Genomic DNA, 16,642 nt, shown 5'->3' on the forward strand with positions numbered 1-16,642 from the left:
ATTGGCAACACTGGCGTTATTGTTTCTGAAAAAAGCAGAAATTGTGGAGGGAAAACGTGCGTGCGTTCTACGTTGTGAACTATTTCGACTCGGATTTGAGAACTATTTGTAACATTATTCGTCGCTAATCCATTATTTCGAGTTCTAAACGTATAAGTTCACACGTTAGTACGGATTTTACTTGGATGGTTCTCGTTTCCTGCTAACAATGGGGAGCCTTGCAGCTGATAAAGAAGTTTTCTTCCGGAGGATAAAGCGGTTTTATTCATCTTGGAAAGTAAGTTACAACCAGCATCAAGCAGCCATGACAGTTGAATTTTCTAATACTACTTAATTATTCACTTCCCCAGAATGGTGAATCAAATGCTGATATTGGGTTTGCAGATATGGATGCTCTGGTTACAGCGCTGGGGGCTGATGAAGAAGTTGTGTACAGCAAGACATCTGCTTTACAATCCTGGCTTCTTGGATATGAGTTAACTGATACTGTAATGGCATTGTGTGAAGATTCTATCTATTTCCTTGCAAGCAAAAAAAAAATAGACTTTTTAAGGCCTCTGGAAGCTGTTAAAGAAGAGAAAGGCTTGCCTGCAGTTAAACTTTTGGTTCGAGATAAAGTAAGTGTTCAAAATCATACATACCATTTAGTGTTTTCGTTTTATTACATAATTCTTTTGCTTGTTTTAAATTTTCAGAGTGACAAAGATAAGGCAAATTTTTTGAAATTAATTGAAGCATTGAAAAAATCAAAGAAAGGAAAGAAACTTGGTGTCTTTTCAAAAGATAGCTTTCATGGGGAGTTTATGGATGCATGGAATAGTGCGATCAAAAAAGAGAAATTTGAGTAAGACAATCCAGTAAAACTTTTGAAATATGTGAACAACAAAATTTTTATTGAAGGACAATTGACATAAGTTCTGGTGCAGCTTATATGATGGCTCCCAAAGGAAGAATCTGAGCTCATGGTCATTAAGAAAGCATGTCAAGTATCAGCTGATTTGTTCAACAAATATTTAAAGGAGCAGGTCATGGAAATTGTTGATGCAGATAAAAAGGTTTGAAATGTAAAAAAAAAATCATTGTAAAAGGATTATTGTAATACTTTTCAAGGTCAAACATTCCAAATTAGCGGAGGGCGTCGAGAACGCAGCAACAGACAAGAAATATGTTTCTGGTGTCGATACTGGACAAGTTGACATGTGTTATCCAGCCATTATTCAAAGTGGAGGAAATTACAGTCTAAAATTCAGTGCTGTCAGGTACTCAAATATCGTTTTTAAACTTCTCAGTATACTTGTTTTAATATACATATTTTTTTACCCTTTCCAGCGATGATAAACCTCTACATTTCGGAGCAATCGTTTGTCTTTTAGGTGCACGTTACAAATCTTACTGTTCCAATATTGGTCGAACTTTACTTGTAAACCCGACAGAAAAAATGCAGGTAATAACCAAAAAGTTACCCAGAAGCAATCTAGCTAATTTTATAATAATTTATTTATTTTTTTTTTTTATTTTTTTTTTTTTTTCTGTAGGATACGTACAATTTCCTGTTGTCAGTGGAGGACGAAATTTTAAAATCTCTTGTGGAAGGTGCAAAACTTAGCGAGGTTTACAATGCCGCCGAGGCTTATGTCAAAAAAGAAAAACCTGCACTACTTGATAAAATGACAAAAACCCTCGGATTTGTTACTGGCATTGAATTTCGTGAAAGTTCTTTGGTTATTGGTCCCAAGAATACGGCAGTTATCAAGAAAGGTATGGTCTTCAACGTCAACCTTGGATTTGCAGATCTTGAAAATCCTGACGGCACAGATGACAACTATAAAAAATATGCCTTGTTTTTGAGCGACACTGTCGTAGTATCCCAGGTGAGCTGCCACAAGACCACTAGTTCAATTTTTTTCTTTGTAGATTAAAAATAACAAAATTATTTAGGGTCCAGCAACCGTACTCACGGCATCAAAAAAAAGGATCAAGAACATTGGAATTTTCCTTAAAGATGAATCGGGCGATGAAGAAGAAGAAGAAGAGGAGGATGATGAAAAGCCATCGCGACAGCCACAAAATTTAGGCCGTGGCAAAAGAACCGCAATTCTTGATTCGAAGCTGAGGGTAATTATTCCTAAATTTCTTCTGGTTTTCCTTTGCCTGCGAAAGCTTCCGTTAAAAATCAAAGTCAAGTATGATTGTTTAGATCGTTGTGGTTTGCTGAGTAGATGATTAGATGTATGTTTCATTAATTTGATGCAATCTTAAAATCCTTTGTACTTAATATGACATTTAAAAATGCATAACGTCTCGTTTTATTGTTTGGTAGGAAACCTCTACAGAAGAAAAACGAAAGCAACATCAGAAGGAACTAGCGTCTCACCTTAACGAAGAAGCTAAACTTCGACTGGCGCAGCAAAAGGTAATGGGAAAAAAAGAAAATATAAAAGAGTAAGAAATTTGTAAACATGGTTTCGGTTTTAGGGTCGCTTGGATAGTGAAAAAGTTAGGAAGTCTACCGTGTCGTATAAATCCGGGAAAGACTTGCCAAAAGAAGATGAAGTAAAAGAATTGAAGTTATATGTTGGTAAAGTTATTGCATGATCTTAAGCTATTGTTGCACACAAAAAAAAATAACCGTATTTTAAATTTCAGACCGTAAGTATGAAACGGTCATCATGCCTGTTTACGGCATTCCGGTACCCTTTCATATTTCAACTATCAAGAATATCAGTCAAAGTGTTGAAGGAGACTACACTTATTTGCGCATTAATTTTTTCCATCCTGGCGCCACTATGGGGAGAGCTGAAACAGCGGCATTTCCTAATCCTGAAGCAACATTCCTGAAAGAAATGTAAGTTAATTTGTTGGTTCTGTTTTACTTGCATCCTAACTTAGTGCCTTTTATTTTGTGTCATGCGATGATTTATTAGCACATATCGGAGCACCAACGTGAAAGAACCTGGTGAGCTGTCAGCTCCTTCGTCTAACCTTAACACTGCATTCCGATTGATCAAGGAAGTTCAAAAGCGCTTCAAAACACGCGAAGCTGAGGAAAAAGAAAAAGAAGATTTGGTTAAACAAGATACGCTACTTCTTTCGCAAAACAAGGCGAATCCGAAATTGAAGGATCTGTATATCCGACCTAATGTTGCCCAAAAAAGAATTTTAGGTTCATTAGAGGCGCATACTAATGGGTTCCGTTACACTTCTGTTCGAGGGGACAAGGTAGACATCCTCTATAACAACATCCGGCATGCTATTTTCCAGCCTTGTGATGGAGAGATGATCATCCTGTTACATTTCCATCTAAAGGTATGCCAGGATTTTCATACATTATATTATTATTCTTTATTAATTCATTTTTTGCACCAAAATAACACCTTTTTTGGCGGAAATTCCAGAACGCCATCATGTTTGGAAAGAAGAAGCACAATGATGTTCAATTTTACACCGAAGTTGGTGAAATCACAACCGATCTTGGCAAACATCAACACATGCACGATCGCGATGATTTGGCCGCCGAACAGGCTGAGCGAGAATTGAGGCACAAACTGAAAACCGCTTTTAAAACCTTTTGTGAAAAAGTATGTTTTATTAAAGTAATTTTATTTGGAATGTACATTAATGAATTTGTTTCAGGTTGAGACTATGACGAGGAATGAGGTGGAATTTGATGCTCCTTTCCGGGAATTAGGTTTCCCTGGTGTGCCATTCCGAAGCACTGTTCTCCTTCAACCCACCTCCGGATGCCTCGTCAACTTAGTGGAATGGGTAAAATGTCTAAATGTACAAGCCATATACAGTGCTATTCTAATGGCATTTTATTTTTAGCCCCCTTTCGTAATTTCACTGGAAGACATGGAGTTAGTTCATTTCGAACGTGTCCAGTTCCACTTGAAGAACTTCGATATGGTCTTCGTTTTCAAAAATTATCATCGTAAAGTTGCCATGGTGAATGCCGTACCCATGAATATGCTCGACCACGTCAAGGAATGGCTAAAGTAACACAAGGAAATAACAATTTGAATTTAGTACACGTAACAAATTGTCTGTTTTGCAGCTCCTGTGACATTCGTTATACGGAAGGCGTACAGTCCTTGAACTGGTCAAAAATTATGAAAACGATTACTGACGACCCAGAGGCTTTCTTTGAGACGGGTGGCTGGACTTTTCTTGATCCCGAGTCGGGCAGTGAAGGCGGAGGAGGTTCAGACGAAGAGGATTCTGAGGAAGATGAATATGCTCCGACTGATGTTGACGACGAAGAAGATGACGAGTCCGATAGCGAGTATTCAGAAGCAGATTCTTCTGACATGTCGGAAGATAGCGATTCTGGCAGTGAAGATGGTGGTGGTGGAAGCTCTGATGAATCAGGAAAAGACTGGTCTGATCTTGAGCGTGAAGCTGCTGAGGCCGACCGAGAAAACGCTAATTTCGAGGACGATTTCTCAAGAGGTCGTGGAGGCAAAGGAGGTGCCCCTCCAAACTCCAAAAGGTAGGTTATTTGCACTATATTCTATAATAGATAGTGAGGATATGAATCCCGAATACGAGGAAACAATGCAATATTAAATAAGATACCTTGCGCTATTGGTGTACTTTATTTTCTTGCTAATATGCAATGTTCTTCTTGTTTAGTAGAGAGCATTCATCAAGCAAACCGTCATCAAGCAAACCGTCATCAAGCAAACCGTCATCAAGCAAATCATCAGGTGGACATAAGAGAAGTCGGGAATCCTCAAGTGGCGACCGTCACAGAAAATCACCGAAGAAATCGAGGAAATAAACGTTGAAGAATCGTCACGTCTGCCGTACGTAAAACTGTTTTACCCTACCCTTCCTTTCACTTATTTTTTGTTTTGTTTTTTTAATTGCTTTCCATTATGGATCCTTTTTTATGATCCTTATTTAACTGGAATCCTTTCGTAAAGGTCGGTCAGTAACCAAGTGTTACAAACATTTGAATAGTACCAATTGCTTCTTGTCTCAAATGGTATCCGTTCTTCAACCAAGTTAAAATACACCATTCATGAACTAAAATGGTACTTATGGGCAACGAAAGCTCATGTGTGGTCAATATCTCAGTTTCGAGTAGTTTATTGTTTTCTAACACATTGTAGTGGTTTACATATCGCTATAACGGCCCCATTTCAATCTTTGTTTTCGAATTTCCACACGTACCCATGAAGGTAATTTGTTGTCCTCAGGTAGTGCATTCGGATATTTGGGCTCAGGCTTTTTGGGTTCAAAAGGATCGACTGTCTTCATCCGTTTCAGAAGTAGTTCCTTGGATATTTGTTTTGTGTCACGATGTTTGTCTAGGTACCTATCACAAACGAAAAATAGAGATGCTGCATCCTATTTCATAATGTTAAGTAATTCCGTACAAATTAAAAGCTGCTTTCTTTGGAAACCATACTGGCGGCCTCTTGTAAGGCTCAGGAAAATCGAAGTCATAAATTGGCTCTTGCATATCTATAATTCAATACAATAATTAAATGGCGGTGCTAAATAAAAGCAGAAACAAGAAATTACACCGGTCTTACTGAGTGTTTTGTGAAAAAATTCTGTTAATGAATCATCCCAGTCACTTTGGAAAAAAGATAGGCCTCCAGGTGTGATGGAATCTTGCATTTCTCTATAAAATTTCTTCATATGAAATGTCCTGTTAGCTAACTCTAAGCTGAAATGCAAATAAAGAATGAGAAGGTCAAAAGACTAATACAAACCAGCATTTTTTACCATGGTGCACTTTTCCGATATGAACCAAAATCAATTAGTTTCTCTTGCTTGTACAAGACAAATACAAGTCTTTGACTTCCTGTTCCTCTTGGTGGAAATGGTTGTAAATAATTAACAATTTCCTCTCCTTTCTCAATGTCGTTGCCAGGAATATTTCCTCTGAAAGGTGAATAATATCTAATAGATATATATCTTACTAATATTATAAAAATTTATACTCACATGAACCAATGTAAACATTCAGCATCTTTTTCACTAAGGTGGCCATCTGGATTTGTCAGAACTAGGGACCAAAGTGAAGAAGGATCTGCTTCAAATGTTACACTAGGGGCTACAGAAGCCTAAGTTTCCAAATATATCAATTAGTACACTAGCACAAAATTTTGCTTATTTCACCTCTTTTGGTTTTATCTGATTCCCACAATAAACTGGTAAATTTGAACCATCAGGCTGTTCATATTTGATGGAGAGTGGAATTCTTGGTAAGAAGAAAGCTTCCCCAAATAAATCTTCAAAGATGTTGTAATGCTCAGCTATAGTTCTTATATGGAAAGGGGCAGATGTTTTGAGCCACTCTTTTCTGATTTCTTCTAATGATATTTGTTCATTTGGTGATGACTGGCGTCCTTTTCGTGATTGTAATATTTTCTGCCTACACGAATATTCTTCTCCTCTTGATGGTTTTAGATGAGGTAAACCTATGTTGACTTTGAAATGGAGATTAGGATCTCTTTCGGCCCTAGAAATTTCTATAAAACCAAATGTATTATTCATTAGGTTAGCCACACAATTAAATGAGCTATCAAAATGCCCACCATCTAATCGCTGCTTAAGCGATCTTGCAACATCCGGAGCTTTTCCTCTGAGTTTCCGGTTGGGCTGTAGAAATAGCGGTTGGGTTAATGATAATAAATTACGGCCTAATTTTACTTGATTTATTAGTAGAGACATTTCTCTTTCTCAGTTTTACACCACACTATTCCAACCGTTTTCTTCACGTGTTGACAAAGGTCAACGCCATCTGTTAGTTGCATTAAAATAAGGGTGGTAATTTGAGTAATGAATATCTAATATTACAGGCCCTTGGCACTCACAGTTTTGTTGACATAACAAGGAATAAGGTGTATTCATTGTCCGGCTGGTGAGCTACTTACCATATCCTTTTGTTATACCATGTGAATCGGCCAAAGAATGCAAAGACTGTCAATAACGACAAGATATGGATCCGTTCAAAATCAGGCAAGTAGAAAAATCAACACTATAAAAACATGCAAAGTTGTTTTTTTTTAAAATAATTTTCGATTCTTTTCGGCTATTGCTGCAGTGTTCTTTTTCCAACACAGTGCGATATCGTAGAGCAGAGAATCTGACAACTGGTTAGCATGAAGAATAGCGTTCAGGCCTGTGGTGTATTTTAAGAGAAGTTGGCAACGAATAAGCGGTGAGATGAACAAGATAATTTTCTTAAGATTTGTTTGTGGTGTGGAGAATTACACAGGCTACTTATATTTGTCTTTTCACTAATTTTCGATACGTCCGTTAATTTTAGATTTCTCGACATATACCAAGATCTCTCGATATATGAGAGATTATTGTCTTCCTAGGTTTTGTAATTTTCTCCTTGCAACATAAAAAATATTCAATTGTTGCTATGGACATGGTCGATGCAAATTCGACTGGCGGCCTTTCAATCCCAGGATCTGCCCAACGGCGCAAGAAAGCTTATAGCGTATCCCTACATGAAAATAGTTTTGACATCTCTGAAGTACCTTGTGTACAAGAAGTTGCCTCCTCAAATGATGGTGGTACTTTAACACCTGTTGCTGACAAATGCTTTAATTGTGGACAACATATACCACCAAGTGCCTGCAAGGAGAATGATGTGAGACAAAGCAGAGCTCCCATAACCAATCACAGTCCAATCAGTCAAAATATCAAAAGAAACCCTGTGACTGAACTACAACCAGTTGCTACTTCACAGTTAGTTTATGTCCATTCATGTAAAATCTTATAAGTTTACCAACTATTTCAGCGCTTCATTTGTATCACAGTTTAGAATATGAGTCATGTGCGTCCAGTGGGGAAACTCCTCTGTTGGGTAACTTTACATTTTGGAACCATAGTGCCATTAATTTAATTAATTATATTGGCAATACTTGTTTCAGATCACTGCCATAAGGCAAGAGTGTCAACTGTAGATTCAAAGGCTAAGAAAAAGCTTATAATAGCAAGTGTTCTATGTTTGGTCTTCATGGTAGGAGAAGTTGTAGGTATTTGTTATCTTTCTATTCAAAAATCTCTAAATTTATTTAGATATATATTTATTTTATAAATCACTGCAGGAGGTTACCTTGCAAATAGCTTGGCAATAGCCACAGATGCAGCTCACCTTCTAACAGATTTTGCTTCATTCATGATATCATTGTTTAGTTTGTGGCTTGCGTCTAGACCTCCAACTAAGCGCATGAGCTTTGGTTGGCACCGCGCAGGTATGCCGTATGTTATCATTCGTGGAACACATCCCTCATTACCTAATTCCATGGTCATAATTTCCCTATTATAGAGGTTATTGGAGCGCTGACATCGGTTCTGATGATATGGTATACGAGTATTTATTATACGTACAATTAGTATTCATTTACAAAAACGTACGTAGGGTTGTAACAGGGATCCTAGTTTACTTGGCTATTCAAAGACTTGTTAACAAAGACTTCGATATCGAGGCCAAAATCATGTTAATAACATCGGGCCTAGGAGTAGCCGTTAACTTAGTAATGGGTTGCACGCTCCACCAGCATGGACATAGTCATGGAGGCAACAACAACCAGCATAGCCACTCAGCCCATAGCGATGACACCGAAAGCCAACCTTTACTCAGCCATAGCCATGGTGGGCACACGCATGATGATGTGGAGAATATCAATGTCCGAGCAGGTATTATATTAAAATTTGCAGAGGACGTAAATTCTCTGATTTGATTTATTCCTTTAACCAGCCTTTATCCACGTTGTTGGAGATTTTGTTCAAAGTCTTGGAGTTTTCATAGCCGCCATCATAATTTTTTTTAAGGTAAATGGGTCGGCAATAGTTCGTTGTAATTATTGAGTTAGGTTTTATCATTTGCTTTGTTTTGCAGCCGGAGTGGGCAATAATTGACCCTATCTGCACATTTTTATTTAGCATCTTAGTTCTATTCACAACGATCACAATCTTAAAAGATGCGTTAACCGTATTGATGGAGGGTAATGTATGAATAACCTTTCAATGCCCATGTATGATTCTGTAACCCGAAAATATCCATAGGTTTACCACGCGGACTAGATTTTAATAGAGTGCAGGAAACATTTTTGTTGATAGATGGTAATTATTTTCATTTTTAATCACATTGTGTTATCCGTCTACTCATTTTCGCTTTTGAATAAGGTGTGATTCGTGTACACAATCTTCGCATATGGGCACTCACAATGGACAAAGTTGCATTAGCTGCGCATTTGGCTATTCGTAAATACCAGTATCAAGTATTCTTAAACTCGCGGATTTTAACGTTTGTTTTGCAGGTCCTGGCGCACGGACACAAGAAGTGTTGTTGCAAGCATCGCGATTGGTGCGTTCTCAATTTGATGTCTACGAGATGACCCTGCAAATTGAAGAATTTGAAGCTGGGATGGAAGATTGTGTCCAATGCCAAGACCCTTTAGATTAAACACCGTATTTTGAATGATGTTACGAAATTTTTTCTCAAATTGGCAATTCAAGCTCAACAATTTCAACGTGTAAAGAACCCTATAACTCCGTCACTGAGTCGGCCTTAAAGATCTTTGAAAGACTACGCATTAGACATGGCCGTGTGTCCAGTGTTGTCCTTTTTTCTCACCCGTACAATAAGCGAAATAAAAAAAAAATTGTACTGTTTATTTTTTTTTTTCGAAAGTAGTTGTTAGCTTTTATTTCTTTTCCTTTTCCTCTTCTTATAGAGGTTTCCACGTAAATGCTGAAGGCATTGGCAATTAGGTGACTTATTTTCATATGTTTACAATCTGCAACGCCATCTAGGCAGAATAACACGAACACCAACAAAAGAGAAACATGGCGGAAGTTTGTTGGGAGTAAATGAAGGTATTTTAATTGGTGGTGATATTAATTATAATTTCTTGATGTTGAAATGTATCAACAAAATAAAAGTTTACCTAGAGTGAGAACAATGAGAGAAAAGTGCATACTTTAATGATAAAACAGCTTAATTTTTTCTGGTGTGAGGTGAACTGTTAAACTTTCAGTGACAAGCTGATATGGTTCATTGTTTTTTTTTTTTTGTATTTAGACCTCGATATTTTTATTTTGAAAAAAAGAAATGTCCGAAAGTTTTTCAATCGACGTCAATGTGGCGGGTTCTGTAAGCCCTGAACCTCGAATGTTGAAGCGGCCCACATTGCAGTTAGCCTTGAAACAGCAGGCCAAACGAAGAAGAAGAAATACCAGCATAGCTACACAAGGAAATTTGAATGGAATGCCACCCATCCCCCGAGTAATTGTAAAAGTGTTACCCCCATTGCCTTTAAATGAACCAACCAAAGTGAATGAAATCAGTGAATCGGAAGCAGAAGAAGTTCAAGTTGTATCTCAGAGAAATGCTACAAGTCTACCAACACAAACAACTATGAGAGAAGTGCTTGCATCCATTCCTGGATTTAAAACAACAAAAAGAACTACAAGAAACTTGTCTGCTGCAGCACAAATACAGAGAGCTCAAGAGGGTTGTGTTGATCTTCAAAACCCGTCTTCTATTCTTGCTAAGGCGAACCTCCGTGGAATCCTTAACAAACATACATTTGGAACCTTACCCCCATTGTATCAGCATAAACTCATACAGTTGTTACCGGAGGTTGATAGATGTTCAGATGGCAGTTCAAAATTAAGCAGCACTGCCCTTAGCAACGAATTTTTCGGTCGTGCTTGCCAAAAGTGGAGAGATCGCCTTGCTTCAGGTGAATTTACTCCAGAATTCCAACAGAAAATTAGAGCTGAAGCCGAACGAGACAAAGGCAAGTTAGATCCTTGGAAAGTCAAACATTTTGAACCTTTTTGGGGATCTAGAGGGGAATCTTCTTCTTCAGAACCTCCTGTTGCAGTTGCTCCAACTAGCAAATCTTGTTCTAGTGTAGCATCCAAAAAGAAAACTATTGTTTCCGAGGTAGCAGAGGATGATACTCCACCTAAGAAGCGTATAATCGGCCGCAAAATCGGAAGAAGGAAAATGAAAAGGAAAAAATCTATTAGAAAAATTGTTACCCACTTGGATAGTGAAGACAAAAACCAGGTTACCTCAGAAGATACTCCTTTGATATACGAAGAAGTTATTACCAAAGAAGCGGCATCTGTCGAACCCGCTGAAACACAGCCAGTAGAAATGCCCGAAGAGAGTGGTATTATTCAACTCTCTATAAGCATTGATGAAACTGTAAACAGTCCCGCGATCGAATTTATGGACACATTAAATGTGGAAAAAGAAACGCCGTCCACTTCGCACCCAACGCAACAATGCGATTCAGACCAACATTCCCTAGCTTGTCAAGGGACATCTGGTAATGGCTCTATGGAAATGGTGGATCGTCTAGACGATCCTTTGTTCATTGAATCGCCACAAAGGGAAATTAATCTAGAAAACGATAAATTAGTCGACACGCTACAAGAAAGCACCCAAAGTCCGTCAGAGAAATCGGAAACCCAAACTGAGGGAAATGTAAACACTGTTGTCCAGGAAACCTCCACTGGCCTGACTGCATCTGAGGAAGACGATGCCTTTTATCTCAATAATTCTCATCCTCCTTCTTCTATTAAGGATTCTCTGCCTCCGTCAGACTGTGACGAAGAAAAAATATCGAAGGATAAAAGTGCGAATGATTGCCAGATGCGAATTGATGATGGACGTGCATTAAGCGAAATGAAAGATTTTCTTAATAGTAGTGTCGGGCATTTTGTGCAAGAGGACTCGTCACCAGAGGATTTTTTCCAGAGTCATCAAGTGACGGAAGCCCTCGAATTATTAAGAGACATTCATGACAGAGAAGACTCAGCTCCAGTGGCAATAGAACCGCAAACTATTACGCCAACTACGGCTGAAAATGTGTCGACTGACCAACGAGATGAAGTAGATTTACCTGAAAATAGCAAATCTTCCCAACATCAAGTGCAGATGGTGGAACCACCTGCTAAACAGGATTCAACGGCAGAACTTGATTCTTCCATTACCTCTGTCCCGAAGCAGCATGAATTACAGCTGGTTGCCTCAGCAGAGAAGTTCGTGGAAACCAAGACAGATGATACTTGCCATAAAAACGATCATGTTGTATCAAATGTGTCGACACATGTTTCCGCCCAATCGGAAGCTCCAGCTGTAGCACTTCCACACGTGAGCAATGCTGAAGCGTCTACTGTCATACCCGAGAAACAGAGTGCCACAAAAATTGAGACACCTATTCAACAACCAACCACTGTGACTCTAACTCTGCCATTTCCAGTGACACTGCCTCTGAATTTGCCTCTTACTTTGCCCATTTCTCTTCCACCCGGTACTACGCTGGTCGTTTCGGATCCCTCCTCCTTAGTGGGACTACGCACAAGTAATACCTGCACAACTGCAGAAGTCAGTAAAACAGTTTCATCCGTGACATCTTTGACACCAATTGCACCCAACAAACCGCGGATAGCTTCTACATCGTCCTCTCCATCTCGAATACTTCCGCGAAGTACTCAACCGACTACTAACCCAGTCGCAGTTGCTGGAACTTCATCCTCGACGACCAGTGGTTTAATTGCCCCTCGTAACGGATCTGGCAAGCAAAGCCAACCCTCTAGAGCTCCCCCTGGAACGGTTAATCTCGAACGATCGTATCGTATTTGCCAGGCAGTTATTGAAAACAGCCCAAATTGTGAGCAACTCAAGGCACAGCTGCGCCCACCTTCCGCTTTCTCCAGCAGCGTTGTGGTCTTACCTTCGGGCTCCCCAGTCACGGGCAACGTTGCTGCGTCGAGCGCCAACCGATCAAACAACGGCAAAAATGGGGCTAAAAATAATTTGGCAACAAAACCATGCAAAGGAAACGCAACTGGGAAGATAGCAAATCAGCAAGGTGTTGGAGATGTCAAAGTTGTTCCACAATCTTTAGGCGCTACGTCTCCGTCCGGTGTTATTCTTGTGCATCCGGGAACCGCCAATATGGGGGTTGTTGATCAACAAGCGGTCGTCACCAGCAAAGTGGTTGCTCCTTCCCCCGTTCAACTTCCGAGGCAGCAAGTTGTTTGCATCACACCAAATGCTTCAGAGGCAGTTAATCATCTATCGTCTAAAACACCCTCGGCAAACCTTGCCAGTAACCGGACAATAGGAGTCACTCCGCAGCAGCTGAGACCCGCATCCACTCCTCCACAGCCAAAACCATCAGTGTTCCCTAATGTCCCCCAACAGGCTCAACAATCAACGACAACAGCTCAATGTTACCAACAACAACAACCCAGTACTATTACTGTCGGTCAACAAGTTACCTACCTCCCATTCAATAATTGGTCGCAACAACGACCGCCGCAACAGCAAGACAGAAACACTCCCAAGGCAATAGCCCCAGCTACCGTCCGACCGGGAACACATACCCAGCAAGTTTACAACAATCTTCAGCAAACGAGCAGTAATTCTTTTATTCAAGAACAAACTGTCCAACAGCAAACTCCAGTGGCTCCAAGAACTCAGCAACCAGTTAATACCAGACAACCTTCAACTGTCACAATTCAGACACAGCAATATGCTTCTTCTTCGAACGTCCAAGTCAACTTACAGCCGATGGCAATGCAACAATTACAAAAGCCGCCGAATCAACAACAGCAAGGGATACGCCAGTCGTGGTCAGGTCCTTCGGTGCAACAACAAAAGCAGATAAACATCAATACATCATCTGTTGTTCCGCCGCGGAATCCGGTGGCTACGCCGCAGACACCTCCCTTTGTACAAAATGACGTCCAACTCGTGAGCATGGGCATGTCGATGAGAGCCCAGGTTCCCGGCAACGGTAGCAGCATTACTCCACAATTGCCTATCAACGCAGATCCTGCTATTACCGGAAATACCAACGACAGTTCGAACGAGGAAGCGATTGAAAAAGCCCCACAAACAACCGACTGCGATTGCCAACTTAAAGCAATGGTTATGTGCCAGCGATGTGGAGCATTTTGTCACGATGACTGCATTGGCCCAACTCAGCTCTGCTTTACCTGTATTATTCCATGAACTGCATTTTCCCAATATCTCTATTTTCTGTTAGTACTTTTTCCGCTCGTGCAAAAAAAAAAAAAAAAAGAAAAAAAATCAGTTAACACTTAATCCAGTATTTGGTAGCCAACGCAATTCATTCGTTGCTGTGTGGATTTCATTCATCCTTTTGTGGAGTGAATGGAATTTAGAAGCCACGTCACCTTGACTAATTATTTCGAGAGCTTAAGTGGTGGTAATAGATTTATAGTGTATTACCTTCATATTTGAACATTTATTGGTGACTTTATTTAATGTCAAGGTTGTGCTACGGAGTTTTCATTTTCCATTACCAGAAAAACATCTCGTTCTCCTCATGAATACCTTGCCCAACTGTTAAAAAAAATGACATCATTCTTTTCCTTTTTTTCCCTTGAATGTTCTGAGAATGGGGCGATTGTTTTTATTTTTTTGCACACCTACCCACTCCTAGTCTGATCACACTTATTTCCAAAATCTATATCCCTAAAACTGCCGGCCTTTTTCCGTTGGTGGTTTCTCTCATCACTTTTGATATGTCGTATAGCAATGACGTTTATTTTCCTCATTTGAATGATGATTCTTGTTATACCTTAAATACCTTATGGTGGTGAGTTGAAGTAATTCCTGATTATTAGAAGGAAAATCAGAAAATGTGCCTCTAATGATTACGTCCCCGGCACGTATTTGTTTTACTATCCGTGTCGATCCGGCTATGTTTTTTTTTTGTTTATTTTTTAATATCTTGTCCCCCTAATTGATCCAGTAGAGGGGGATACGTTCTTTCAGAGTTTCAATACATCATGGCTTTGTACAAGATCCTAAATTTACGTAGTTCCTGAATTATTTTTCAATAATGGCAACGTTGCAATGTTGACAATTTGAATTTGACAGTTCGGCCATCGTTTCTGGCTGCTTACGATCTGTAAAGTAAATTTAGTCTAAATGGAGTGAATAATGTGATGGATTTAAAAAACGGATAAACACTAGTCACACTTTCAATTTAAAAAGGACACGTTTCATTTCGTTAAACGTTATCTGGAGAATGGCATGTTTTACCAATCCAGCAATTTCAAGAGAGTCTTTAAAAACTATTTTAGGTAATTTTGAGGTCATTCCAGAACACCATAGACTAAAATTATGGATGACTGCCATACTCCAATTACCGAACAACAAGACCCAGTATTTGAAGTTAAGAAAAGCAGGACAGAAATTGGATTCCAGTGTTAAATTACTAGAAGATGACAAAACTGGACAAGAACCAAAAGTTTGCAATAAAGTACTTAAAAGCTTGTTTGCCCATTGTTCATCACTTAGGCAGTTCAATCACTTTAACTTGGCCGATTTTGTGGAACCTTTTTCTAGTCTTTTAGTAACTCATGAATTAATATATTTTGAGGTGATGCTATCTATCCTTGGTAAGTTTTTGCTTTATTTTTGCCAAACTTGATTGTATTTATATAATAATCTAAAATTGCAATGTTTAAATTCAGTGAATTGGTGTCAACATTGGTTTGATCATATCCCTTTACCACCTTACACACTCTTATCAATGCTGGATATTATATTCCTAAAAAATCATCCTGAACTTTATAAACATCTTGCAAATCTAGGGATCAGAGCTATTGATTATGCTTGGTAAGTGCTTTTTACAACGTTAAATTTAATCAATTGTTGACATGAAACTTACCACATCTTTCCACTCATAGGAGATGGCTGACTACTTCCTTTAAAACTGTAAGAATACAATTACATTTCAAATATTTTAAAAGGCAGCTCTTAAACAATAATTTAAATTTTTGTATCCAATAGATAGTTGATCCTCAAGAATGGTTAATACTTTGGGACCATATATTGGTAAATGAACCTGATTTTATGTATTATATTCCATTGGCTGCTTGCAAACTCCAAAGTCGGTATTTAATGGAGCTATCAACCCATAGTGAAATAATGGTTGCTTAATATTGAAAAAATCACACAGAAATTAGAATATAAGCTTATAGAACATAATGCATTTCAGGAATTGCTTCACAGCACAATACCTCTTGATGCAAATTCTTTATTGAAAGAAGCCTACCAAATATGTGAAGCAACACCTGTGGAATTACAGCTCAATCAAATGCATCGTTTTCACCCATTGATTCCTGGTTATTATCCAACATTGACTCCCACTGATTTGATCACCTTTCATTCTACAGAAAATGGTGACCTGAGCAATCTTTATCAATTTCTTGGTAATTAAAACCCCATAATATAGCTTTAAGACCTGTAATATTAAACATGAACACACTTTAGAGAAAGCTCAAGAAACTGCAGTTGAGGTGGAAAACGTCATCAAGGAGGGTATGGCATTACGAAGATATATAATGAATCAACAAGAAAAGCTGTTTATTCCACCGTAAATGAACTGACAGCATGAAAAAAAGATGCTCATTTTTAAATTCAAAGGCCTACTTTATGTGACTCTGTATGTAACCAGCGCAAAAGCTGTAATTTTGTTCATATCGATTAAGCCCATTATCCAAATTTAAATTTAAATATCGCAATTAAAAAATCAATACCTTATTAAAAGCTCAGTTGCCTAAAAGAAAATTTATTTCCTGAATTTGAAAATGTTGCGCGGAATAT

At 38.7% G+C, this 16,642-nt stretch overlaps 5 protein-coding genes across 5 annotated transcripts; 4 read left to right on the forward strand and 1 right to left on the reverse strand.

The window, feature by feature from the left end:
* Window positions 1-17: 17 nt before the first annotated feature.
* Window positions 18-5,034, forward strand: LOC130691708 (FACT complex subunit spt16-like). Its single transcript, XM_057514682.2, is given in 18 exon segments — window positions 18-277; window positions 351-617; window positions 696-844; window positions 901-940; window positions 942-1,055; window positions 1,111-1,259; window positions 1,330-1,444; window positions 1,536-1,871; window positions 1,939-2,115; window positions 2,321-2,413; window positions 2,476-2,578; window positions 2,647-2,845; window positions 2,925-3,306; window positions 3,396-3,578; window positions 3,634-3,765; window positions 3,826-3,995; window positions 4,055-4,489; window positions 4,633-5,034. Coding segments are annotated over 18 exon segments (3,261 nt in total). The 5' UTR covers window positions 18-208; the 3' UTR covers window positions 4,781-5,034.
* A 41-nt stretch (window positions 5,035-5,075) lies between these two features.
* Window positions 5,076-6,765, reverse strand: LOC130691737 (large ribosomal subunit protein mL38-like). The gene is made up of 7 exons (XM_057514717.2): window positions 6,552-6,765; window positions 6,133-6,485; window positions 5,959-6,077; window positions 5,737-5,895; window positions 5,541-5,677; window positions 5,382-5,469; window positions 5,076-5,320 (listed from the first exon to the last, which is right to left on the reverse strand). The coding sequence occupies exons 1-7, from the start codon at window positions 6,685-6,687 to the stop codon at window positions 5,119-5,121; spliced, it is 1,194 nt and encodes a 397-aa protein (XP_057370700.1). The 5' UTR covers window positions 6,688-6,765; the 3' UTR covers window positions 5,076-5,118.
* A 449-nt stretch (window positions 6,766-7,214) lies between these two features.
* LOC130691726 (proton-coupled zinc antiporter SLC30A2-like) lies at window positions 7,215-9,609 on the forward strand. The gene is made up of 11 exons (XM_057514706.2): window positions 7,215-7,716; window positions 7,788-7,834; window positions 7,902-8,006; window positions 8,079-8,225; window positions 8,300-8,336; window positions 8,393-8,670; window positions 8,732-8,805; window positions 8,873-8,978; window positions 9,040-9,096; window positions 9,160-9,237; window positions 9,294-9,609. The coding sequence occupies exons 1-11, from the start codon at window positions 7,388-7,390 to the stop codon at window positions 9,437-9,439; spliced, it is 1,404 nt and encodes a 467-aa protein (XP_057370689.1). The 5' UTR covers window positions 7,215-7,387; the 3' UTR covers window positions 9,440-9,609.
* Window positions 9,610-9,817: 208 nt separating this feature from the next.
* LOC130691701 (polycomb protein Asx-like) lies at window positions 9,818-14,815 on the forward strand. Its single transcript, XM_057514672.2, has 2 exons — window positions 9,818-9,993; window positions 10,058-14,815. Exon 2 carries the CDS (start codon window positions 10,088-10,090, stop codon window positions 14,012-14,014), a length of 3,927 nt encoding a protein of 1,308 aa, XP_057370655.1. The 5' UTR covers window positions 9,818-9,993; window positions 10,058-10,087; the 3' UTR covers window positions 14,015-14,815.
* Window positions 14,816-14,935: 120 nt separating this feature from the next.
* Window positions 14,936-16,533, forward strand: LOC130691746 (TBC1 domain family member 31-like). The gene is made up of 6 exons (XM_057514730.2): window positions 14,936-15,432; window positions 15,508-15,652; window positions 15,724-15,751; window positions 15,827-15,967; window positions 16,035-16,248; window positions 16,310-16,533. The coding sequence occupies exons 1-6, from the start codon at window positions 15,060-15,062 to the stop codon at window positions 16,414-16,416; spliced, it is 1,008 nt and encodes a 335-aa protein (XP_057370713.1). The 5' UTR covers window positions 14,936-15,059; the 3' UTR covers window positions 16,417-16,533.
* The last annotated feature ends 109 nt before the right edge of the window (window positions 16,534-16,642 follow it).

Source organism: Daphnia carinata, chromosome 1 (genome assembly GCF_022539665.2).
Source record: "Daphnia carinata strain CSIRO-1 chromosome 1, CSIRO_AGI_Dcar_HiC_V3, whole genome shotgun sequence".
In the NCBI taxonomy this organism is placed as follows: Eukaryota; Metazoa; Arthropoda; class Branchiopoda; order Diplostraca; family Daphniidae; genus Daphnia; species Daphnia carinata.